This window comes from Halichoerus grypus, chromosome 6 (assembly GCF_964656455.1).
Source record: "Halichoerus grypus chromosome 6, mHalGry1.hap1.1, whole genome shotgun sequence".
Classification (NCBI taxonomy): Eukaryota; Metazoa; Chordata; class Mammalia; order Carnivora; family Phocidae; genus Halichoerus; species Halichoerus grypus.
In genome coordinates, this window is record NC_135717.1 from 22,123,738 (window position 1) to 22,150,554 (window position 26,817).

The window sequence follows — 26,817 nt, forward strand, 5'->3', positions numbered from 1 at the left end:
CAGCGTGTATTCTTTACCCACTCTGCTGAATTCCACCATGTGGCTATTATCTTTGTGTGTGTGTGTTTTCTTACTTCTTTACTTAGAGATGAATCATAATCAGAAAAGCCTGAATATTTGTATGCTGGGGACCCTGAGGACAGTGACCGATGTCAGACACCTTGATGTGTAGTATGATCATCATTTTTAAAATAGGTTAATATGATTTACTGAAGCCGACTGTGTAAGAGCCCAAATAGACCAGGTAACGTCGAGAAATAGAAATGGTCTTTCCCTCAGCGGAGGAAGGGAGGCTGGGCGGGGGGGGCACCAGGAACGTACCCACGCGCACGCCCCCTGCGCCATTGTGGTCAACGCACAGACCACCCTTCGCCCCTCCCCGTCGCTGCGTTCATTTACTCCCTGGGCATGCCCCCCCTGCCCCCACCCCATGCCCTCCTTCTCCAGCTATTCGGGCTCCAGAGTACTTGCAGCCACTTCGTGAATCCGATCGCCGCCCACAGGCTGGCAATGCGCACACTTCTGCCTCCAGCCCAGGAGGCTGTGGAGCACCACCCCAGTAGCGTCTTAGCCACCTAAGAAACCCATTCAAACCAAGCCCAGTAGGAAGTGCTGTTTGGGGAAGGATGCTAGGGGAGCCTGGTGGCTTTTGTGGCTGCTCTCTGTTGTACGCATGGTCTCCGTGCCCAACTTCAGACACCATGGGAAGAGAGAACATGACTGGGTGCGCATCTTTAGCCGTGGCTGGGAAGTGAAGCCTTGTGGCCCGTAGGGCTCTGGGAAGCATGGTTCTTTACCAAGTACTGGGAAGAGGGAAATGTGGGCACCTCCAGTCCACGGTGCTCTTCCCCAGCTCTGGGGGTGCTTTGGCTGGAGGCGGTGCATTCGAGAGCTGTTTGTCCCTGCTGGGTGGGCTGGGGGTGGAGAGTGGGGGGAGCAAGGGGACGCCTCTAGCTTAGTCCTTAGGCTGTCTGGTGGCTGGGAGGTTAGACTCGTTGTCAGTACATTGTGAACTGTTCTGTTTGGGGGGAATCCTTGGATTCTTCTTCCAACCGTGGTTTGTGACCCATTTTTCCCCCATGCTACATCTCTTCCAACTGTCCCTGGGAACCCCAGGCAGATCTGCTGTCCACCAGCAGGCACTCTGATTACAAGGTGCATTTCCCACTGCTGCTTCCCACAGTCCTGACCTCAGCCCCTCAGGGGGAAGCCTGGCTGGACGTCTGTGCTGGCCACGGTGGCCCCAGACCTCAGTGCAAACTTCCCAACCTTTGCTTCAGATCCTAGCATCATTCAGGACCGGATGCTGGGATGGCGGCGGGGGCGGGGGGGGGGGCGGTTACTGCTTCTAATTCGCGATCAGGATGGAAGTGAGGGAGGCTGGTGAACTCCAAACACATGGGAACTGGGTCGCTTTTTGGTACTTAGGATTTGGGGCATAGCATGCCCATCCGCTGCAGAGTTCTACAATCCTGGATGTTTTTTTTAAAATCAAGTTTTGTTTTTTTTTTTTAAATCTTTAAAAGTATTACACAGTGAAATAGACTTTTGACTGGTATTCAGCTCTATGAATTTTAACACACGTATAGATTCATGTGACCGCCATCACAGTCAGGATACAGAATGGCCCCATCACCCCCCAAAAATCCCCTTATCTGCTTCTTTATAATCATACCCTCCCCCTGTCCTCAACCCTGGCAACCACTGATTTGTTCTCTACCCCTGTAGTTTTGTCTGTTTGAGAGTATCATATAAATGGAATCATACAGTACATAACCTTTCTTTCACTCGGCATAATGCCTCTGACATTCATCCAAGTCACAGTTTTTTGTTTTTTGTTTTTTTAAGGAGCAACAGATAAAGGTTTTACGTAGGTTGTTTAAATTGGAATTGTAAAGCAAGTTTGGGTTAGCCCTCAGGTAATAGAGAGAAGGTACTGGAACTTACCAAACCCAGAGTCCAGATAAAATTATACAACACCGATCCAGGGGGGGAAAAGAAAAATCTAAAAATACAGCAGAGCTGGATCTTTTCCTCCAGTTCTTCACGTCTCCATTCGCTTTTCCCATGATGCCCCATCAATTTGCAATTAAAATTGGAATCACAGCTTTTGAAACCACCCAGACTTTGTAATGTCAGCCAGTCCCTCCCAAGCTGTTGATGGACCATGACAAGCAAGTACGATAAAATAATACAGCGACTTCAAAGCAAGAGGGATCTAAGGGGGTTGGCCAGCGTGTCCCCCAATATACACACACTTTGGTGGTGTGTACCACCAGCTGAAAAAGAAAAATGTAGGTGGCCCACGGACACAACTTGAAATGCCACCTAATCACATCCCTAGAAAATAATGACCTTTCCTTTTTCTTTCTGTTCAAATCTTCCGATTACACGATGGAGAGAGTCTTAGGTGCTAAAATGTTGTTAACGCCTCTCTAATGGGTTTCGTTCCCTCTCTCCTCATCAGAAAGAACGAGAGTGCCTCAGGCTGAGTATGGGCTGAGACTGAAGCGCGTGGTTTGGTTTCTACGGACTTTGTGTTTATGACAATTATCTACTCCGGGCTAGTGGGGATTCTCACATATGATGGTGACGCGAAGTTTCATGTTTGAGTAAATCGGTTTTAAAGTAAAAGTTATGAGTGGACTTTAAAGTCATGTGAAGTCAGTATCTGTAGACACATCCAAAGGTAAATCATGAAGATGGTCCCCAAGTGACTGAAGGTCTCGATGTGCCGTCAGATTTCAGACAGAACCACGAAGACCCAGTGCCTGAGGAGGCTTGCAGACAAGACTGCCCCCCAGGCACCACAAAGCCCACTCTTCCACTGACGGTTCAAGCATCCGGGCTCTCAGTACTGACCATGCAACCGATCCCAACGGACCGCCCTTCCCATGAAAGTTTTGCTTGGCTTCAGAGGGAACTGTGTCATCTCTGACACAATGGGTCCTCCTCACAGGCGGCTGCTTTCTCGGCTCCATCCTGATCTCTCCCCCCAGCATCCTCTGCAGCCCTCACCCCAGTGTTTCACTGTCGTTCTGAAGGTGCCAACTCCTGATCAAGGCTGAACAAAAATTCTTCCAGGCTGATCTTTACGTCCACTCCTTGCCCTTCCCTTAGCCTCTCCTTGTTAGCAAGATCCACTCTCCAGGTTGGACTTCCGTCTACACCAAACCACCAAGTCAGAGAGGCAGTCACCTTCTGTGCAAGCAAGGTCATCTCTAAAGCATGGACCGCTGAGCTGCTCTGCCCTATCCAGTTATGAAGGCCAGAAGAAGGATGCAGAAGGCTGGAGAGCCCGAAGCTGTTCTGAACAGCTCTGCGCGCTGGGGACAGTGACCGAGCTGCACGCAGCAGTTTGGGGGCAGGGATGGCGTCACCAACTCAACATCCTCCAGGTACTCCAGGGCACCCACAGGAATGACAACAAGGAGCACAGGGGATTGTGGGTTCCCTCCCTGGGGGCCAGCTCTAGAACCACATGGGTTTCTCCAACCATAGGTCATCCTGGCTCTAGAATCTTCTCCTCCCTATTGGTCCAACTGAAGACTGAGAAGACTCCAGCTTTCCCCACCCTGACAAAGGTCCACGTCATGCCTCTTATCTTCCAGGCATGCCCAAGAGCTTAGTGATGGTCACACCTCCTCCAAGCATGATCCAGGAAGGGGGAATCACAATAGAAATAAAATCTAATGCATACTTAGGACATCAAGTCAGTACAACCTGGGAGGTAGGAACACATGTCATCCCCATCTCGCAGAGCAGAAAGCAAAGCTTAGGATGGTGGTGACTTACCCCACAGCGAATACACACCCGAGGCAGGACTGGCAAGCAGCAGTGCCTGTTTTGACGACCCAGCCCATCAAAGTCACGAAAGGACAGTGACAGGTAACATCCAGCCCCCAAACATGTTTTACAGAAATTGTCAATCAGTAAGACACAATTATAAATTGAGATTCGCTTTTTTTAAAAGATGCCATATTTCAAGCTTGTTCTAAAAAAGGAAAAAACCTAGAAGATCTGGCAATAAATCTGTTGAGATTAACTAGTGGTTGTCCCCCCTAAATGGGACAGCGCCCTCTCTAACTGGGACTTGTCCTTATCGTCCCTTCTCTTCACTGTCCCACAGCCAACTTCATTCGTTCACACATGTGTCTACAGAGTCCCTGAAGGATCTGAATTTGTGACGCCATCACTGTTCCAAACTGTTCCTCCACGAGATGCAAGGTCTGGGCAGCTCGGTCACTGCCCCTGCTCACTGCTCAAGGCTCTCCATGCTTTTACACACCTCCCTGGGCATCAGCCACCCGGATAGGGTAGAGGTACTCGGGGGTTCATGTTTGAGAGATGACCGTGAGGGCACACTTGTCATTTGAATGATGTCCAAATTTGAGTGCCTATCAAAACAGCTTTGATAGAAGTACCTTCCAGATTCATTTATGCCCATTTCCCCCTCTTTATCCTCGGCAGGAAAGAAGAATTGAGTTAAGTCAACTTCTTTCTCTCCTGGAGAAATGACGGACACATAGCAATCGGGCCAAGGTGCTCCAGGATTTGTGGTTAAGGGAGAGGTCTGTGCTAGAGAAAATACCAGATGGGGGGACCTCCAGTAGGGATTTTGCCACCGCGGAGCTTTGCAATGACTTAACTCATTTTTCACGGAATTAATAATTCAGATCCCCCATGGTTTCAGCCAGAAGTGGCCATAAACTGCAGAGTTTAACCAACCACTTCTGAAAATGGGATTGATCCTGGGAAATGCTACCTCCACTTTCAGCCACCTCGCTTGAGCAAAATGAAAGCTGTTAGGTGATTTCATATCTTCATTAAAACCATCAAAGCAGAAACACTGCAAAGAGGCTGCCAAAGCAGAGAACATTTCCCCATGCTCCGGCAGCTCTGGGGAAGTCAGGGAGACGCAGACCCCAATTACCTTGCAGGAAGGCGCTACGGCGTTCAGTTCTGTTTGAAGGGACCCACACCCGCAAGCCCCCTAAATCTAGCAGTACCAGCAAGGCTGTTATCTTGCCATGCATGCTGATGAGGCTGGAATGAGAATGAGAAACTGGGACACACACACACACACACACACACACACACACACACACACACACACACACACACCCCTGAGGGGCAGGTACCTCTTCTGGGTTGGAGCAAAGCTAATTCAACCTTCAAAGCATCTCAAGAGGTTACTTAAGAACACTGCAATTGCAAAAAGAGCCTCAAAGACCCCTAGAAAGAGGGACTATGCCATCTCCCAGCCTCCAAGCTACAGTAGAACATGATTTTCCTGTCTTTGGTTAGTTCAAGGACACCTACAGATAGACCCTTGGCCAGTCAAGCCAGGGGCTGTCACAGGAAGTGTATGAGGATCAAACCCCAGCACCACTACCGTCCTCAGCCCACCGCAGGCTTCCTTGACGGCCGTCCTCACGCCTTGGCACAGCAAAATCCCTCAGCATATCCTACTATGAACCTTCACACCGTACCCAGTGTCTGACACAGATGTCTTTGAGTAGGTCACACCTGAGCTGGAACCGACACGATACGAAGCAGCCAGATCTAGGATACGGCAAAGGCCAAATCCCTAAAGCTGAGGCACCGGCCCCCCAAAGCCTCTCTAACCCACGCTGGGTGGGGACCCCTCCTCTGTGATCCCACCGTGATCTCACAGTCCCTCTGCTAGTCTCACTCCTGCACTTGTTTGCCCTTCAGCTCTTTAAAGGAGAGATCCTATTTCCCATCTCCACTTTTCCAGGGCTTGGCACAGTGCCTGGTACATAGTCGATGGTCAATAAATGTATGCAGGACTGAAATCAGAAGTGAAATCATGGCATGAATATATTTAGAAACACCCTTGACCTCCCCACCACCAACTTCAGCCACTCCCTTTGAGAAATCCTCTCTGCCCCCTGAGACCCAAATAACATACTGCCTCCTCCAGGAAGCCTTCTAAATTTCTCCCAATTGGATTTCATCTTCTTTCTGTGCTGCTATAGCTCTGCTTGGATCTCTACATGGTATCTCTCACCATCTGATTTTCCATGAGCATCTCATAACCGCATCAAACCATGAAGAGCCCAGTGGCAGTACCCATGTCCTATTTATCTCCAGCTCAATACAGACTGGATGAAAAAAAAAATCAATGACTAATAATGACAGGTAACCCTTGTTGGACACCTTCCACATGCCAGAAATCTGAGCACTTGTCCATGTTATCACTCATCTGATCCTCACAGCAAGCTTACAGGGTAAGGCAACGTGATTCGTCCTGGTGTGCAGATGGAACTGAGGCACAGAGAAGCGGCTGACTGGTGGGCGCACACCTGGCAGGTGGTAGAAGTGAGAACCCAACCCGTTCATTCTGGTTCTAGAGCCAAGTTTTTAATCACTGCGCCCAAACTGCCTGCCCTGGGGCTCTCTGCCTCCTTACCCCCATTTTGAGGTCATCTCGCCCACGCCCTTTGAATCTGGGCTGTTTTCCCTCCTTCCAGTGAGATGCTTCTTCTCATCCCCCACTCCCAGGAGCACCGCTCCCCCAAGAGCCAGGGCTGCAATGCCTGGAGCATCTCCCTCCACCAGCCTCGGGGAGGATGCGGGACTCCTTCACCCAGCTGTGAGTACCTAGATGGGCGCGGGGAGGAGGGCGCTGAGTTCATAGGAAGCCACCTCTTCATCAGCACTGATGGCTATCTGCCCAACTAAAGGCAAGCTCCGGGAGCCCTGCTGTCACAGACACCCTCTAAATTGCCGCTGCTGGATACGGTTCTATCCAGGGACAATTTTCCCCTGTGGAGCTCCCTCTATGGAGCTGAGAAGGCCAAAGTGTCACCTTGCCCCACCACTAGGTCGAAGTCTCACATCATGCATCCCAGAGTGGAAGGGACTTTGCATCCTGAAAATTTAAAAAGACACCCTGTCTTGCATGAGCCTCAAAATTAAAAAAAAAAAAAAAAGGGTTGAGCCCCATTCCCATAAGTTGCCATAAATTGCCGAGTCCCTGGTGGAAACAACTTTATGTCTGACTTTTGCCACACTGATGCCTGCACGTATGTATGTGACTGCCTTCGTAGATCCGATAATCGTGGGGAAGAGCGCCGTTCTTCCACCCATGGGGACAGTGAAGAAACCAATGGCAACTTTGAGAGGGTTGGGGTTTTTTTTTCCCTTTAAATACCTGCTATACCCTTTATTCTGGGAACCCCTGTTCTTCTGAAGGCTAGACTCCCTTGTAAATATTGCAAGTCAAAATACTTCTTGAATGCTCTTATTTGTTCGGAGTTTTCCTTTGGCTTGTCTCTTCCAATCATTAACACATCAAAGGAATCTGAAAGCTAGAAACCTCCCTGGATTTACTTAGGGTGGATTTCCTGCAAATTCTAGCAGCGCTTCCCCAGATGGGATGTCGGCTGGATGGCCCATCTCGGTAATCTGGAGTACTCCACAGACCTACTAAATATCACCAGGTAGTTATGAATTATTTATGAAGTATCACTGACTACTTCTCACTGTGAGAAAATTTGTTATTCTTTACATTTTGTTTCCACTCCTTCCATTCTCCCACATCAAGGAGAAAGGAAAGGCTCACACTGAAATTAAGATTTAACTAGCTCTTACTAGTATCCCCTAGTACCCTCTTCTATTTTTTTTTTATTTTTTTAAAGATTTTATTTATTTGACAGAGAGAGACACAGCGAGAGAGGGAACACAAGCAGGGGGAGTGGGAGAGGGAGAAGCAGGCTTCCCGTGGAGCAGGGAGCCCAACGCGGGGCTCAATCCCAGGACCCTGGGACCATGACCTGAGCCGAAGGCAGACGCTTAACGACTGAGCCACCCAGGCACCCCCTTAGTACCCTCTTTTAGACAAAGCCACAGCAGGCCACAGGCTTGGAACATTCTAGCCATCTGAGGAAGCAAACTTTAATGGCACTGTTTTGTCTTCAAGCTATTTATTCCTATGATTCCCTTCTAATTATGGCGCATGAGGCTGGTTTTCCATGTAGGGTGGTTTTGAAATCAAGTTGATTTTTAAAAACACGTATTTTCACTCTCTCTGCCTATCCTGTGTTGGGTTTACAAATGCACAGCACGTCTCTAGAAGGACACACAAAAGCGGGGACCTGTGATGGCTCTGGGAAGAGGGACCACACAGCAGAGAAACAGGGGTGGGAAGGAGGGGGATAATTTTCACGGGACATCCTTGTGAAGTTTGCATCATGTTTCCAAAATATTCGCACTGAAGAAAAAAAAATAAGCCCAATTCTCTAAGAAAAAAAATCACAATCTGCAAACGTGCTGACCTAAACAAAAATATCAAGAACGTAAACAGTAGAGGCCAATGCCAGAGTTTGGCAAATATCGTGAAGGTGGCACAAGAATGTCCGATGCTTGGAAAACGCGCCCCTCGGAAGATGGCAGGGAGCAGCCCCCCGCCTCCACCCCGAGCAGACGCCCCAGGTTTCTTCCTCATGGGAGCTGGTGGTCATGGGCACGGAGCCTCTGATTCCAAAGCCTGGGAAGACACCGCCAATGGACTTGCCCGGGGAAACCACATGTCGCCCAAGCCCCAGATAACCCGGTCAGCACCCCTGGCCCGGGTGCCTTGGAAGAGCATGCCCAGTAATACCCCCTTGCCCCTCTCCCTCTGCCATTATCTTGCTGAGAAAGCCGCCCCCCGTGAGGGCAGCACTGGGCCAACACCCCAGCTGTGTGGCTTGACGGGCAGCAATTATGTCTGAAATGCTAAGTTATTTCCACTCACTGGTGGCTTTTACCCACCTCGTCAAGCTGCCCATGGACTACAAAGCACCGCAGCCCCTGAGGAGAACAAAGTGGCAGCAAGGGCTGGCCTAGAGCAGCCTGGCACAGAGCCTGGCACATGGTAGGCATTTGACAAATACACGGATTAACCCGCCCCGGGGTCAGCTCTGGAGGAGAGAGGGAGTCCCGCCGGTTCAGCTCGGCTGCGACCTCTCCGACCCCTCCAGCCTGACTCACCGGCCGCGTGCCCGTCTACCCGCCCCCCGCCCCCCCCACTGCGGGGCCCTCCGAGTCCTCCGGAGGTCCCAGACCGATAGAGGGCTGTGTGCTTCCACCCCTCCCCACGCAGTCCGTCACTCAGGCATTCAGGGCTGACTCACGGAGGTCTGACCGAAGGGGAGGAGGTCGTCCCCGGTCCCACGCGGCAGGTGCACGGGCGCATTAGCAAGGGTGCGGGCGGCAGCACCTGCTGGGTGCCGACTCTGCCCCGAGCCCGTTAGGGACTCCCGGGATGTGCCTCCAAATATCTGGGCGGTCCAGCAGCCCACAGAGAACGTGCCCGCCATAGCCTCTTGTTACCTTCCTTGTGGGAATCGGGCCGCACTTTCTCATGTCAGAAGGGACGTTTTCGGGGGGATGGGCACAGCTCCCTGACCCATCAGAAGAGGCCCCCGCTGGCCGCAGAGACAGCAACCTGGGGGCTCCCTCCTGGGCTGGCACTTGCCACCTAGCGTCGGGCTCTTCGGGGGGGTCCAGTGGGTCCCCACGGCAGAAGGCACCACTGGGCGAGAGCTTCCACCCAACATGGAAGCATTACCTCACTGCGTCTAAGACCCCATCAAATACCCTCATTTCAGAGATGTTAAAATGTGGGGGGAAGCGTGCTCTTAGAATCTTTGATAAATGATATTTTCACATCCAAAACAGCCTTAACAATGTGGGGCACCTGAAAAGCACCAAGGCTGTCGGGGTCTTTTCCCCCCTAAACAGCCACACACCAGAGGCCATGGGAACAGCCCGTCCTAGGGCGAGCTCTCCCACTGTCCCTGGAGGCTCCAGCGGGGAGCGAAGCCAGCTCTTCAAGACACGTCTCTGGGCCCTGCCAGTCCTGCCTGCCCATCCTGCATGTTCCTCGGTGCCTGACAACTGGACACGGGCGAGAGCTAACTATTACATCTCCAGCGCGCCGCCAGGCTGACAGCGAGCATACGAAGGACGGGGGATTTATGGACTCAATGATTTCCTTTAATCAGCGTGGATGACATCCTCCTGGACTGAGGCAGGAAAACTCCTCCGAAGACCTGGGTCTGCACAGACGTTGTAACCGCGCGTGCAAGGGCACCCGTGTGGGGTGGGCGCGCGCGTGCATCTCTGCACACCTGACAGGCACCGAGCAGCCCGTGTCGGGTGTTGCTCAGTTGGTTAAAGACGGTAGAGTCTTTGGTCTTAGTTCTGCCTTTGGTCTTAGTTCTTTCTAAAGTTTGGCTTTGCTATTAGAACCTCACTTCTTGATTGAGAGGAGCTGGAACCGGTGATAGACCGTATTCTCGGCTTTTGATTCTGTGTCTTAACTTAAGACAGTTGCGTCCCGGGCACATGCTGTGTCTTCTCTGCCTTACACCCTCCCCAACACCACCATCGATGCTGAACAAATAAACAACCTGAGATGTGACGTCTAAAGTTTACAGGACCGGCTTATCTATCAAAACGTCGTCACCAAAGCACAGAGTCAACAACTGTGTCTTAACTCGCTCATGGTGGCATTTCAATGCATTTTAGAGAAGGTTCGGTTCCTCCTCACACCCCGCCCTCACCCCCGGCCATCCCTAAAAACTAGCAAAATCGAGAACACTTCGGACGAAACTCAGCTCCCCCTAAGACTCAAAAAACTACTAGATGATGCACCGTGTATATCTCCTGATGAAAGATGAAGACCCCGAATAATTCTGCCTCACACGAGAGCATCCCACATATGATCTCAGATTGGGAGCAGCCTCTTCGCATGTTCTGTCTTACTCGAGTTTCACGAGATTGTAAAGCAGGTCAGACATCAGTTCCATTTTTAAAGGTGAGCAAACAGACACCCAAAAACACGAAGCGACTGTTTATCGATGCCAAAGGAAGGAAGCGAGGGAGGGGGGGAGGGAGAGTGGGAGGAAAGCAGAGAGAGAAAGAAGACCGAAAAATAAAAAAGCAAATTAAACCAGAGCTGGAACTAGAACTTAAGACCGGGATGCTAGCTCGTCTATCATGGAACTACTTTTCTAGCAATTAGTCATTTCCTCAGCCCCATCTGGTAACAGCAGCAGGGGTGGAACCCAATAGCTTTAAAAGTACTAAGAGCACTGACGGCAATCCAGAAGCCTTGGAAGGGACACAGCTGGTAGCCATGGCGGCAAGAGTGCAACGTGGCTGCCCTGTCTTTATACCCCCCAGACTTTTCCAGCGCACTTTCCCAGCGCACTTTCCCACACAGGGTTTCATTCACTCTGCAAAACAACCTTCTGCGATGGTCGCTACCGGCCCCATTCCAGGAGGAAGCGGAGACGCAGGAGGACCACGGTCGGCCAATCCCACAGCATCTGGGCGCCCTCCCTGGTTCCCTCGTCAGGTTCCCTCCCTGCTGTCGCTTTGCCCACCTGTCCGAGCATCCAGCTGAGCCCACCCTGCAGGCCCAGCTGCCACCTTGGGGAGGAAACCGGGAGAGGGGAACCAGGCCAGACACGCACATTTGGGATGGAACTCAGAGAAACCTCTAAGGGGAGGGATCCCAAAGCAGAGGGCTGGGCTCTCCTAGGGTGGCCCGAACTGGGCTGGTTCCCAGGAGGGGCTCGGGGTCGACACAAGGCGGGCACAGATTCTGCCTCCTGGTCTCTAGCTGTATCACTCTGCCTTCAGGCACCGTGTGTCACCTCCTGACTTACCTCCACAGAAAGCAGGCTCTCCTTTGGGTTGGGAGTGAAGCTGGATTCTTCCACTGTCTCTCTGTACTGGGGCCTCGGGACCCAGGAAGTTGTCCCTGGGGGCTTGGCCATGGGCAGATTATAATGCAATGCTGCTCTGCCATGCTGAGCTCTGCCTCTGGGAAACCCAGTCTGCTGCCATGGGTGCTCTTTGGCCAGGTCTACCCGGGGGACACTGGCCCTACGGTGGCAAGCTGTGCAGAGCAGGGGCCAGAGCGCTTGGCTGGAAATATGCGCACACGCGCACCCGCACCCACACATACGTGAGCATGTAGATACTGCATGCCGGTGACTTCTGGCTCATCAACCTGCTTTGTGACCCCATTTCAGATGCTCTCCGTTTTGGGGGCTGCAGTTTTTACATCTGTGAAATGACACGGGCCATGGGCAGAAAGAGGAGCATCCTATCACCTGCTGTCCGAACTCACAGAATTTGGGGATAAAGTGAGAACATGGGTTTTAAAGGATCCCAGGAATCCCTGTCACTTCTGCAATTAATACATATTTCTTGAGCAATAATAAAGGATAAAGCACAGGCAGAGAAATGTTCTGGAAAGTCTGGAAACAGCATCCAAATGGGGCAGCATTACCTTACCTAGAAACGGCAAACCACAACCAAACCCCTGGACTCTGAGGGTGTGGGTCTGCAACGAAGAGAAGTGCAAACCACACAGTGCTTTCCTGAGCTGTACACTCCCGGCCCTCCTGGGGAAGCGGTGGGATGGGGCAGTTTGCACCAGAGCTCTGGGCTCATCGTTCTAGAAAGGCAAAGCGTGAGAGGGAGGGTAACTCAGACCCTGGGAAGTGGGGTGGAGGAAAGAAGTGGACCTGTCAGTGTGCTTAAGACTAAATAAAACCTACCAAGACTCAGCTGAGAATTTCAGCAGAATCCAAATGTGCTATTAAAAAAAAAAAAGGCATGGCTCCCATCTCTAAGGTTCACAGCTAAGCTGGCTTAGAATCACACATGCCAAGGTTAAAAATAAAAAGCAGCCATCCCTGAATGACACGGGCTCCGGGAAGGAAGCCTGGGGTAAGCTGTTTGCTGGTGAACCTGGGAGAGGGGAGTGCAGACACTGGGTGCAGGGTACTGGTGTTTATTGGAGGACACAATATCTAAAAGCCAGATGCTCAGAATTTTGCTATTTTGCACTTAAAAGGCACTTCATACTGGCAAAGGGCTTCATAATAATCTTCAGATTTTCCATCGAGGAAAGCCTGCTGTGCATTAGAGTGTGACCACGGCTGACCCACACAGGGTTCTGCTGCTCCTCGCATTTGCCTCCCTCACCCTGGGGTCTGGCTCTGGCGCTGTCCTCACACACCTCGTACACCCAGATGGGATGCCTGTGGGTCACAGCGTGGAAAGCACCAGACCTACCATTCTGTGTCACTCTACTCCATTAAGCCAACATAATGGTGCTGGGACCACCAACAGGCCGCGTATCCCCTGCTGAGCTCCACTGGAGACAGGGTATGTGTCTGCCTCCTAAGGACAGTACATGTCCCATCCCTTGGCCCCACAACCACAAACACTACAGGTCAGGCCTATCGGCCTCATTACCCCCTTGCAAATCCAGGACCCCTTATTATGACCCCAGTGGGGTCCCCCTTCTAATGAAGTTTTCATTTGTCCAATATGCTTATGACTTCTACTCTCTAAAGGGTTTATTTTTATAAACAATTTTTAAAAATTAGCTCTAGTTACTGTTACTCTAGTCAGCTACCATGTTACTCCTCAGCTCTATGACTATGGAGACATTTCTAGAAGGTCTTCAAGGTGTCAGGTGAATGATGGGAATTCTGTGACCCATGTGTTCAACACCACCCTGGGGGACGCCCTGACTCAGCCCACGTTTGGGCCAGTCCTACACCACAGAACCATACAGGGGTTGGGAGGCGGATGGGCCCTTAACAGGAGAGGTGGTCACCTTCCAGAAGCTTCAGGCTATCCCCAGACACCACCAGCCTGGGTGACTGTCATCCCTGGCAGGGCAACGGAGGAGTGGACAGTCTGGCTGTCCCTAGGATCCGGCCAACCCTTATCTGAGGTGCTCACCGTATCCCAAATTCCACATCCCGGCTGCCGGTTTGGAAGCACCACCCAGGGCAGATGTCTTTTTTACACCTTGAAGGCACTTTAGAAAGACCTCGGAAAGCAGATGAGAGAAGGGACGATTTTCCTGCCCATTGTGATGGATGAGAAAATCGAGGCTCGAAGAGTTTCAAGTATTTGCTCAAGCTAAGTGACAGCATGACTCAAATCCAGGGTTCCTTGCCACTACCCAAGACCACTACCGCAGGGTCAGAGCGTCTGGGGGCTCTCAGCTGAGGCACAGCAGCAAAGACCTGGAGCTGGGAATGACCCTCCAGAAGGGACCTTCCTCATCCCCACACCTCTCTTAGGGCCAGCGCGGAGCCCCGCCGCAAGGGGGCCCTATTCGGACCTTCTCTGCTCAAGGTCCTTCAGATGCCTGGAAAGATCGGCGAAGGTCAGGAGAGGGCCCCCTTCCCCGGGCACCCTGCTCCACCCCAGAGGCTGGACAAGCTGGCAGCCCACCAGCTCGCCCTGAGGTTTGGCTAGAGACCCCCCTTCCCTTCCGGCGCCTCCAGAAACAACTGCCCTTTGCCGTTCGAGAAAGTGCGTGGTCTACACCATCCCTGGGAAGTTCTGAGTAAATCCTGCTGGAGTCCCCCCACCTGTCAGCCTGAACCCACACAACGAGCTGGATTAAGGGGGAGAGAAGACGCAGGAGGAGACCCTAAGGATGGACCCGACTGGGGACCCGGCGCGCGGAGTGGGGCGCTCCCTCTCACCTGTACCAGTCCAGCCCGCGACCGTAGTTCCTGTCGAAGAAGTGGGGCTCGGTGCCCAAGGCCCTCACGTCCGGGTGCACGCGGATGAACTCCAGCACGGCCCGCGTGCCCCCCTTCTTCACGCCCACGATGAGGGCTTGGGGCAGCCGCTTGGTGCCCGTCCTGGCCGAGCCCGAGTGGTTGGCAGCCGGGAGGCGAGGGGCGGGCGCGGCGGCGGCGGCGGGCGCGCTGGGAGCGCCCGGCGCGCTGGGCGTGGGCCCCGGGGGATCGCAGGGGCGGGACTTCGGGAGAAGTTTCTGGCCGCCCGCGCCGGGGCCGCGGAGGCACCGAGGCGCGCCGAGGAGGCGGCTCTGGCCCAGGTCGTCGCAGCAGCACAGGAGGCTGTAGCACAGGTAAGTGCAGGAGAGCGAGAGCGTGAAGGCGAAGAGCAGCCTGCGCGCCCTCCGCGGCTGAGCTGGCCCCGCGCGGCCCAGGACCCTATAGGCCATGGCTCCATGGGCCCGCGCCGGGGGTCATGGTTTCCGGGGAGCGCCGGCGGCGGAGCTGCTGTGGCCCTGCGGCCGCCTAGAGGGCTGGCGCGGCGCTGCCCCGGCCCCGCGGGTCGGGCGTGGGGGGCGCCGTCTTCCCCGGGCGCTGCCGGCCGGGGCGCGCACCATGCCCGGGGATCCCGGGGGCGGCGGCTTCTCGGGGCACAGGCGGCTGCGCGTCCCACATCTCCCCGTCCCGGGCCACGGGGCCCCGGGCGGCGCTCCTCGGGTCTCACGTGCGCCGGCTTCGGAGTGCGCCCAGCGCCCGAAGCTCCATTCCCGGTCGTTGGAGCGCGGCGCCCCGAACGCTCGGCGGCGGCGCGGCCCTCGGGCTGGCGCGCGGACCGGACGGTGGCGCTGGCGCGGGCCCCGCTCGGTCTCCTCGAGAAATGCCGAGCCGCGCGCGCTGCCGGCTCTATTTAAGGAGTCGCCTGACGTCAGCCGCGCGGGTACCCCGAGCCCGCGCCCCGCCCTGGGACCTGGCCCGCCCCCTGCGCCCCCACTCTCCTGCCCCTCCCAGGGACGCGCTACCCCGGGCCCTCCCCGCGCCGGCCGCTTCCTGAGGAGCCCCGGCGGGCTTGGGATGGCGAGGCATTTACTCCTCCGGGGGGGCTGGACGCCCCCACCACTCCCAGGGCTGGGAACCCCGGTCCGGGTTGCGCCAACATCCAGACCCGGGCGCAGACGCAAGCACTCTACACTGATACACGGTCCCGCACACTGACACACACACACGCAAGCACACACACAGGTACACACGTACCCTGACCAGGACACACCCCCTCACCCCACATGGGCGTGGAAACACCGACAGGGACCCTCCCCTGTCCCCCTCATCCCCATCTCACCAGACACACACACAGCCTGGAATCGGACATCGTGCCGTGTGCGCACACACGCGCGGGACTGGGACACGCGCTCTAGACGGGGATGGGTGGAGGAGCCGATCGTGAGATTCCGTGACTATTCACGGAGCTCCCTAGCCCCCCGCGCGCTGACTCATACCCAGGCGGCTCGCTCTGTCTCACACCCATGAAGCATGCGCCCCCACCCCACTGTCACCCCACCGTTCCCGGGACGTGGCGGGAGAGTGCGCCCCAAAGGCGCGGACTCCGCGAGGGAGTGGGGGGGGGGTTCCTCTCTTAACGGCCGCCCCCTAGCGGCGGACTGCTCCCCAGGGAGCTGTTCCGGGGTCCCACAGTGTCCCTAAGGTCCAGGATGATGCAGACTTCACCCAGGGGCACGAGGAGGAGAAAGAGGGGAGGACTGATCCAGGAGCAATTCCACTTCGAATGACTCCCAAGTAATTGCTCACAGTGACCATGCCCAGACCAGGCATGTGTGACCAACCCCAGTGCTGCCCTGAGTGACCCACACTAGTGGATCAGAGCAAACCTAAGTCACAGTGCCCAAGAACGCAGCTAGCTAAGTTGTCACCCCACAGCAATGCCAAATCCCTGTGCCCAGGTGTTCACCAAGTGCTACCCCACAGAATGTCTTAATGACCACCACCCCCTCTACCGTCTCCCCCCACAAGCTAAACATCCTTCTTCAGGGAATAACCTGATCAGGCTCTGTGGACCTTAGCCCAAGCCAGGGAATATTAACCAGGCCCATCCTAGAAACCTTAGGCCAGTCCTTCTAGTACAGATCATAACTACCAACTTTGTTTCAAGCCCTCCCCAGGTTAACTCAATATCAACCACAGCCTATGAGTTTGTTACCATTATCCCCACATACTTCCCTTCCTTAATTCGAATAGCAGCTAACATTTATTGAGTGGTTTGGTGCCGGTAATGTGCATATCACTTGACATGCACTATCTCCTTACTCTTTGGAGATAGGTTACTCATTTATAATTCCTAACTTATAGACAGTGAGATTAAGGCTTAATGAACACATAATCAGTAGTCAACAGGGCTGGGGTTAACCTGACTCCAGGATTCAAGCTCTTAATGACAGTGCTTTACAATTCCCTCTCTTCCTTTGATCATTCCTAACAGCATTCCGTGCTAGGCTCCTCTTCCAGGTGTGAACACATCTATATTACCGCTAAAACCTGACACCTGGGACCCAATGAGGACTTCCAGGTGTAGGTTGAAAAGTTCACCGGGATGCTCACCTCCCTTCTGTAAACTCTGCCTCTAGTAATGCCACCTCCGACTCCATTATATTTTTCTTGTAGCTACATCAAGCTGCTGACATCTCAAGCTCATAGCCAAGTTCCATCTCTAAGTCTCTTACAACTGCTGCTGATTAAGGCATATCTACCCCATACTGTGCTTGTACAGTGGGCTTTTTTGGACCCAACATGTAGGTCCTTACACATCTGACCTGATTAAATTTTATCTTGTCTCATCAGCTCACTGCTCCAGTTTTTAACAAATGTCTACTTGAATCTTAAATCACAATGCAGCTTTCAGTTATTCAAAAAGAAAACGTAGAAAGTTGAATTCTGGCAGCCTGATCCTCGATTCCAGGTGTACCTTGGGCAAGGGTTGACCTTTCTGAGCCTTGGTTTTCTCAGCTGTAAAACGGGGAGTTAGGATTAACTAGGAAAACCTCCTGGGGTTCCATTATTCAAGGCATGAACCACTCTGTTGGCATTATGTCATCTCCGTGTGTTTGAGTACAATTTAATTAATTCTTCTCTCACGTTTTTAATAATAATGTCAAAACAAATATGTTGGAAGGATCTCTAAGATAGACCTTCGACAGTTTTTCACATTGTGAACCTGTTATTTCTGCACTTCACTGTTAGAATTACAAGGTTAAATGTGGATTAATCCACTCTGACAAGAAATTTTTTCTTGCAAAAAAAAAATGAGTGTAGTTATTTCTCCTCATTCTCTACTTGGCTCAATTTAAAAATTATTTTTATCTTTGAATTCATAAGCTGTGAAATGCCTGGGTATTCCAGCCCATCAGAGCCAGGCAGATTTGCCTCTTCAATTTTCCAACTAGAGTAGTGACCGTGATTTGGATAGAGTTTCTCAGGAGTGAGACAGCGGACATGCCTGCTTATCATCCCCCACCCCTCTCTTTTTTCTAGAAGTACCATGATTCTCCTTTGAGAGCATCAGGGAGGATTATGCATGGACTAGGACTGGAATCCTTCAAAAATTAGACACAGTACTAAGATCCAGCTACTTCTCTCCATCTACTCTATTCCTCTTTGGACCTTATTTTCTTCTCACTCCTATCTGCCTTTTTACCCCCTTTATTTATAAACCAGGAAGGGCTACTGAGTTGCAAGCAAAAGAAGCTGATTTTGGCTAATAGAAGCAAAAAGAGGGATTTGGAACAGCTCACACAGGAAAAGAACTTAGCAGTTGCTCACAGAATGAAGAAGGTGGGGGAACTGGGCGCATAAACAGAATAGCAACCACAGGACACAGATCCTTCTCTTGCCTTCCTTTGAGTCTTCATTTGCTCTTTTGCATCAGCATTCTCTTGAATCTTCCCATCCACTCTTACGCCCTGCATTTAAGACCTTGATCTGAAATTACAAAACAAGGAAATGTTCTTTCCCATAAGTCTATGGACCCAATCAAGCCTTATTATTCAGTTGTATTTCAGTGTAAGTTTCCATTCTGTTCCCCCTAGAGCCGAGTTTTGTAAAATATGAGAAAATGTTCCAAAGAGGGTGGTTCCTAAGAGGCAAAGGACTGTGAAATGGACTCACATGGTCTTGAGGGGTTGTGTGAGATGCAGAGTTCACATCTGAGCCGGAGGGTGTGCATGAATATTATACCTTTAGGAACAGACTGGGAGTGAGGATGAGAGAAGGTTTTCCATGTGCTTCACGCTCTGGCTAAAGTCAGAGGGCGAAAGCTCGAGGGACCAGATGCTGCCTATAGAAGGGAACAAATCTGGAAGGCCAGGAACCATGGTTGATTTTAAGTACTTTGTAAGATTCCAAACTTTCTGTCGTCTCCATGTTGGTTTACTTGTGCTGTTGGCAGTATTCTTCTTCTTCATCATCATCATCATCATCGACATGATGTATTGACCACCAGGCACTGGGCTAAGCATTTAGGTGCAGTACCTGATTTAATCCCCGCAATAAACCAATAACGTAGGGCTTATTAGTATCCCTATCTTATAAATATGGAAACCATCTCAAGGAGGTTGATTTTTCCATGTTCTCCCAGATGCTGCAGGCTGGAGAAGGGGGAAACCAGTGCAAAAAAACATGAATGGGGCGCCTGGGTGACTCAGTTGGTTAAGTGTCTGACTCTTGATTTTGGCTCTGGTCATGATCTCAGGGTCATGAGATCCAGCCCCCAGCCCCGAGTCGGGCTCCGTGCTCAGCAAGGAGCCTGCTTGAGATTCCCTCTGTCCCTCTCCCTCAGCCCGCCCCCTCCCCCGGCTTCTCTAAAATCAATCAATCAACCAAACTTAAAAAAAAAAAAAAGCCAGAATGGGGAGGCTGATGATCAGCTTCACCCATAGCCTTCCCTTGGGTCAGAACTGTTTCGTGCCCCACCTCCCATCCTGCATTATGTAACCCACACAGTCTTCTGCTCACCTTATCTTACCATCTTGCCTTCTTAATGTGACTGTAAACCCCTTGGGGGCCAGGGACTAAACAGCTAGTTCCAGATCAGCCTGGTACTTAGAATCTGGGCTGCATATTCATGTTGGGACTCCCCTGGATTCCTGATCTCCTTTCTCCTCCTTGATGGACCACAGACCACTATTACCCTGTTAGGTCTTCCAAGAAAAAACTAATATTTCATTTCAAAATTTATCCAGAGTGGATTATTTGTAATGTCTGGGAAGATACTAACCTTGTCCAATAATGTGGTAGAGCTGACCCGGAAGTACCTGGTGATACTCCCTCTCGTCTCCTTGTCTTTAACCAAATGGAAGCAGATGAGAATGTCACCACTGGTGACCCCCCGGTTTATCCATTGCTGAAATGCAGATCTTAGTGGTATAAGAAGAGTACCTAGCTACAGAGAACAACTTAGGGAGATATATTTGTTGGCTTGCATTGCGTTTTCTGTTTCCCTCAACATTATTACTCTGTAGTAATATCCTGAATGTAGAAACAATTGAAAATCCTGAGAAGCAAAAAGAAAAAAGTCCCCCAAATAACAAGACTCAGAAATAACTATCACTTAATGTTTTTTACATCCTTCCAATTATACATGTGTTTGTTAGTTTATGGGTCAGCCCATATCTATTGTTTTGTAAAATGCTTTTATGCTTGACAATATGGTGAATCTATTTTATATCATTAAATACAGACCTATGTAGGTCTAGTACTTTCAGAAAGAGAAAATAGGTTGCTTGCTTTTCTAAGTATGGGGTAAGCTTGCAGCTACCATGAATGGAGAGAACTGAACACGCTTATGAACTAATTCAACATGTAAGTAAGCAGAGTGAAAGGGAAAGACTGAGTCCCAGTAATAGTGTTTGAATCCCTGGATCCAGCTTTGCCTGAAGCTGTCTCTTCAAGAGACAGTAAAGCATAGTGGTTAGGAGTGCAGTGTCTGGAAACAGGCTGCCTGAGTTAAATCCTGGCTCTGCTAGTGAGATAAAACAAGATTATAAATGTAATGCACTCAGAACAGAGCCTGGCTAACAGTAAGCCCTCAGTAAACATTAGCCATTATTATACTGCAAACTTTTCAGTTATATCCATCCATAAATTCTTTTTTTACTTATTTTGATTGATAGAGATATGTATTTTTCAACTAGATCTTTATCTTTCAACCCACTTAAAAATTTTTATTGACAATAAAATAAAGTCAACCTGTGTTCTCAGTAATCACCTAAGATCCCTCCTGCTTTGGATCCAACTTATCTTCCTGATACTTTAAATGCTTCTAGGGAAGTAACCACATATCCATTCTGGACCTAGTTCGTGGCAAGTGTTCAGTAAATGCTTGTTAGAGAAATAGCTAATATCCCCAAAGACCCCTCTGCCTGGAGGACAACAATTTTAGCATGAGGACATGGAATAACTTATCTTAAAGGACTGGATTTTCTATTCATTGATCACCCCCCTCATGCCCCCTCTGCACAGATAAACATGATATATAGTCACTTTTTGTTTATGCCGTCTACCCCCTTGATCCTTTCTCACTGTGCTATATTTTCTGGTTAAAATCAACTTTCTGCCCACTCAGTGCCCAGTGCCTGCACCCACACAGCTGAACACAGCAAATGCACAAGCATGATGACTAGTCCCACTTAAAACTCATCATTTCTAATCTCAAGTGGACCCTTCACATTTCCTGGCAATCATGCTACATTTCCCTTGTCCATTCATTCTCGGTTCTCCTATGTAACTATTTGGTTCCTTCTCCCCTCTTCTCAATCCTCAAGCAGCTCCTCCCAATCCTGATCATCTGATGGCCTTGCTTCCTCCAGACTTCACTGGCTAATAGAAGCAACTGGAAAAGAGCTCTTACTCCACCTCTACCCACCTGCCTGTAGCTATGTTCACATACTTTATTTTCTCTCTTGAATGGGAGTTCGTGGTCTTTGTTCCTTGATCAGGTCAGCCCCTCCATCTGTGTACTCTATCCAGTCTGTTTCCATCTACTCAAGGACATGACTCCAGGAAGCCTTCCCTTTTTCTCCCTCGTTACCAGTGTCCCCTCTCCACTGGGTCCTTCCCATCAGCGTATCAATAAACTGATATCTCTCCCATCTCCAAAAGAAAAGAGGCAAGCAACCCTGTCTTGACCTCATCTCTCTCTCCAACTGGAGCACCATTTTCATCCTTCTCTATATAGCTCAGCTCTTCAAGGGTGAGCTCTACTCACTGCTTCCCATCTCTCTCCATCCCCTCACCCTAAGCCCATCCCAGTCAGGTGTATGCTCCCACCTCCCCTCTGAAGCTGTTCTTCTGGAGGTCACCAGTGCCATCCATTGTGCGAAACTCAAGCCAACTCTTCATCTTAGTGGGACTTGACCTAGGGACAGCCCGTGGCACAGCCGACCCCCTTTTCTTCCCGAAACTCTTTGTTCACCAGGATTGGAAGATGCCACAAAGTGTTTTTCTCACTTTTCTGCTCCTGAGTTTCCTTTGATGGCCTATTTTTACCTCCCTGACCTCTCACTTGGAGTACCCCAGGGATTGGTCCTTGAAAATTAATCTCTTTCCTGTCAAGACCCCCTCCCTTAGTGACACCAAAGGTCTCCTGTGTGTATCCCTTCATATACTACTGCATCTCAAATTTGCAGCTCCTTTCCCTGGAATGTCTACTGAGACACGTCTGCCTGGAGGGCTAACAGGCATCTCCACCTAAATATGTTGCAAACCAAACTCTTACTAGTTCCCTAAAACCTGCTGTCATTGTAATTTTGGTCATCGAAGTAAATGGCAATTCTCATCTTCCATTTGCTCAAGCCAAGAATAATCTAGAGTTAGGGGCGCCTGGGTGGCTCAGTCAGTTAAGCATCTGCCTTCGGCTCAGGGTCCTGGGATTGAGCCCCACGTCAGGCTCCCTGCTCAGCAAGGAGTCTGCTTCTCCCTCTCCCCTTCCCCTTGCTGTGCTCTCTCTCTCTCTCTCTCTCTTTCAAATAAATAAAAATCTTCAGGGGCACCTGGGTGGCTCAGTTGGTTCAACATCTGCCTTTGGCTCAAGTCATAATCCCAGGGTCCTGGGATTGAGCCCCCGCATCAGGCTCCTTGCTCAGCGGGGAGCCTGCTTCTCCCTCTCCCTCTGCCCCTCCCCCTGCTTGTGCACTCCCTCTCTCTGTCAAATAAATAAAATCTAAATATATAAATAAATAAAAATCTTTTAAAAAAAAGAATAATCTGGAGTTGGCCTTGACTTCTCTGTCATACCCCACATCTGATTTGTGAGCAAATCCTGTTGTCCCTCCCCACCCAGAATATATACTGAATTTGACTGCCTCTCACCACCTCCACTGCTAATATCCTAGCAGGCTTCAAATTTGTTCGAGTAGCTTGGAGTGCATGTTCCTGTGGCCTCAGCAGCACAGAACTCATGGGTATAGCAGACCCTCCACCTCTTAGACACCTTTGGGGTCCAGAGGATCCTGCAGTAGGGGAGTGTGACCGCCTGGCTTGCTGCTAGGTGGGTGTGGCTGTGGTCCCTGAGGCTGCAGACAGTTCCAGATGCTCCGGAACGCACAGCGATGTAGCAGTCGTGGGCTCTGCTAACATTTTCCCTTTTGCTTCTCCGGCCTGGGTGGGGGCAGCTCCTGAACTTACTCATTTCGCAGTAACTCCATCCTTCCCTTTTGGCGCCATCTACCCTTCCAGTACTTTTAGAACCAATCTCCTGTATTAAATCATTTCTGTTTGAAATACCTAGAGTGTTTCCCTTTTCCTGACCAGACACTGATCGATCTAGCCCCCACCCAGTCTTCCTAAGATCTTCTCAACAGTGAGAGGGATCCTTCTGTTGAAAGCCCTCTGTGGCTTCTCAGCTCATCCAGAGGGAGGATCCACCCCAGGGACTAAAGCATTGTCAACCTGGTAAGAATTGTTGGGAGATAGTAAACCCAAAATAAAACTGTCAGCTGCCCAGATCATTCCCCTCCACCCCGTACCCCTGCCTCCCCACTATTCTCAAGCAATGAGGAGTCTCAGAATTGACCTCATTGCAAAATGAGAATCAGAAGACACTGCAGGGGACTCAGGAATAAATACTCCATAAGAGGGTGATTTTAACCTCTCCCCTTGGTTCATACCAGCGCACCTCTCCTTTTCTGCACTCTGTGAGATTGCCATGCCTGGAGCTCACCTGAGTCACGTTTTCTATAGAACAAGTGACTGGAGAGTGGGCAGCACACATTCCCAGCGGCGTGCACGGCAGGCGATACCTGGGGGGGCCGGCTGCTCAGCCTGGCACCTCTCCCCCGCTTCCCGCAGCACCCGATGCGTCTGAGTACTGAGCTTTTGGCGATCCTCTCAGGCAGTCGTTCCTGTTTCCAGTGTTCGGTTCGACTTTGTCGGCTCTGCCGTGCCAGGTAGTGCTTCTGGTGTTTTATTGTAATTTCTCATTAGCTGTTATGTCCTCTCACTTTCTTTGTCCTTGTAGGTTAATACCTTTATTTCATTCCTTTAGACGCAGTGGTATTGTAAGCAATACAATCTGTGTGACAGAGGGGCTCTGAAAGAACCGTGAACTTCTCCAACACAGAGCACTCAGGTGGTGGCTGTCGAGCTAATCTGTGTGTGCCAGAGAGGCTGCCCCTCCAAGTCCGGGTCTTCAGCTCTGACAGCTCTCACATGTGGACCCTGCAGGCAGCAAGCTGCAGGCAAGTAGACAGTTTGAGAAGGTCAGCTGGTGGGTAGGTGGGAAACCTAATTAATTCGTACCATTCAGGTAGTACACGAATCATTCTTTTTGTATGAAGGTAGGATGGCGGAGCCAAAGAGGAGGGGCCCTTTGACCATCCCCCAGCAATTTTTCTTCTCTCCCCAAAAGTTCCTAACATTGGCACAGCGTACGTAGTCTACTTTTAGTCTTTCTTCTGTGCTTTCCTGTCTAGAAAACTAGGAAAACCCGGCCGAGTTTATTAGGGGTTTGGAGTGGAGAGTACATAGATGATGAGGATATTCTGCACCTTGCTTTTTTTCACTCCACGTGGTTAATGCCTGTAGATGTACCTCGACCTCTGCAAAGTATTTCATCGAACATTTGATGCCTCAGGTTGTTTACAATTTATACTGTTTACATATCATGGGTGATTTAGTCAGTTCCCTGTTAATAGGCATTTACCTTTGTATCCATTGTGATTAAATGTGACTGCCTATGACTGAGAAGCCCAAAGTAGCAGCAGTTTGAATAGGATATTCATTTGTCTCATTTAAAGGAAGTCCAGGGGCGCCTGGGTGGCTCAGTCAGTTAAGTGGCTGCCTTCGGCTCAGGTCATGATCTCAGGGTCCTGGGATCAAGCCCCACATAGGGCTCCCTGCCCAGTGGGGAGTCTGCTTCTCCCCCTCCCTCTGCTGCTCCCCCTGCTTGTGTGTGCTTTCTCTCTCACTGTCAAATAAATAAATAAAATCTTAAAAAAATAAAATAAAGGAAGTCCAGAAGGAGGTGGTCTGGGTCAGCATGGTGGCTCCACGGAGTTCCCAGGCACCTGAGCTTCTAGCTCTGGGTAACCCTGGATGTGTCCCCCCTGCTTGTGCTTGAAGTTGGGTGCTGCAGTCCCCATAAGCACCTCCTCCGTCCCGGGGACTGCATGGAGGAAGGGGAAGAGGGTGTTCATCCCCCCTCCCGAGATTTCCCAACAGTCCCACGCGAATGTCTGCTCACTTCTCATTGGCTGGAATTCCATCACGGGGCCACCCCTGGCTGCGAGGAAAGCTGGGACAGGCACTCTCGTTCTGGATGGGTGGGAATGTGAATAGGTTCTGTTGGTTTGAATAGACTGTGGGCCCAGAGCTGGAAGGGGGTCTGGGAGTTAATCTCCGGCATTGACTCTAACTCTTAAATTGTTGATCACAGGACAGTATGGGGGGGAGGGGAGAAGGTTCAAGTGGCCTGGGCAGTGGGAGTCAACGGCCCTTGCAGGACTTGAGGTGGGGGCTGTCTACCAACTTGAAAGGGAAGTAGTTCAGTATCTTAGCAACTGGTAGAGCCCTGCCTACACCTGCTCTTACCGTGTGCACGTGCTGCTGTTTTTCCGAGTGAGTCCTCTAGGTCATAGGGTGTGTGTTTTAAATTTTGATAGATCCTCCCAAACTGGCTCCGCTGATCATACCCTCCCAGCAATTCGCCCCCCACCCCCGCAACCTCATCAACGCTACGTATTAAGAGATTATATTTTTAAAAGTAATTTTGCCAATCATACAGAAGAAAAATGATAATCTAATTGTTGTTTTTATATACATTCCCCTGATTATCACTGTGGGTAAGATTCTTCTTATATGTTCCTTGGCCATTTAGGATTCCTTGTCTGTAAATTACCTGTTCATGGAGTTTGCCAATTTTCCCGGAATTTATTTTTGTATATGATCTCAGGTAGTGCTCTAATGTTTTCCAGTTAGATAAGCACATGTCTGAAATCAATGACTGAATAGTCCTCTCTTCTCTTGCAGATATAAAATACTGTTTCCTTGGGCACCTGGGTGGCTCAGTTGGTTGAGTGTGCGACTCTTGATTTTGGCTCAGGGTCATGAGCTCAAACTCCGCAACCAGCTCTGGGCTCAGCGAGGACTCTGCTGGAGATTATCTCCCTCTCCCTCTGCTCGCACGTGTGCACTCTCTCTCTCTCAAATAAATAAATAAAATCTTTTTAAAAAATACTATGTTTCCCATGTGTGGACTCTCTCTTTGGTTCCACAGATCTGTCAATATTTGCAAACAATATTGTCTTAATATGCATTAATTTTGTAATAATCTTATAAGAGTTTCTAAAATACTATTCAAGGAAGAATCAAAGAATAGACAGAATACTTTTGAAAATAAGAAAAAGAATGATACACAGTTGACCCTTGAACAATATAGGGGTTAGGGGTACCAGTCCTCCACGCAATCGAAAATCCATGTATAACTTTTGACTCCCCCAAAACTTAACAGTTAATAGCCTACTGTTGACCAGAAGCCTTACCAATAATATAGTCAGTGAACACATATTTTAGAAGTTATATGTATTCGGGGCACCTGGGTGGCTCAGTTGGTTAAGCGTCTGCCTTCAACTCAGGTCATGATCCTGGAGTCCCAGGATCGAGTCCCACATCGGGCTCCCTGCTCAGCAGGGAGTCTGCTTCTCCCTCTGACCCTCCCCCCCTCATGTGCTCTCTC

General features: G+C 50.7%; 1 protein-coding gene and 1 long non-coding RNA gene across 5 annotated transcripts in view; one reads left to right on the forward strand and one right to left on the reverse strand.

The window, feature by feature from the left end:
* Positions 1-15,459, reverse strand: part of HS3ST2 (heparan sulfate-glucosamine 3-sulfotransferase 2) — a 94,303-nt gene extending 78,844 nt beyond the window's left edge. Inside the window, exon 1 of the mRNA XM_036097343.2 lies at positions 14,544-15,459. Within this exon, the coding sequence (XP_035953236.2) occupies positions 14,544-15,031 (488 nt within the window). The 5' untranslated portion in view covers positions 15,032-15,459. The remainder of the gene's footprint in view (positions 1-14,543) is intronic.
* Positions 14,831-26,318, forward strand: LOC118539048 (uncharacterized). 4 transcript variants are annotated; one of them, XR_013448824.1, is made up of 5 exons: positions 16,242-16,373; positions 23,397-23,537; positions 23,934-24,031; positions 24,130-24,322; positions 26,112-26,318. It is a non-coding gene; the product is annotated as an uncharacterized LOC118539048 (long non-coding RNA). The 4 variants fall into 4 exon arrangements; XR_013448823.1 differs by lacking the exons at positions 16,242-16,373; positions 23,397-23,537 and adding an exon at positions 14,836-14,935; XR_004918920.2 differs by lacking the exons at positions 16,242-16,373; positions 23,397-23,537 and adding an exon at positions 14,859-14,935 and having other exon boundaries at positions 23,826-24,031.
* Positions 26,319-26,817: the final 499 nt, after the last annotated feature.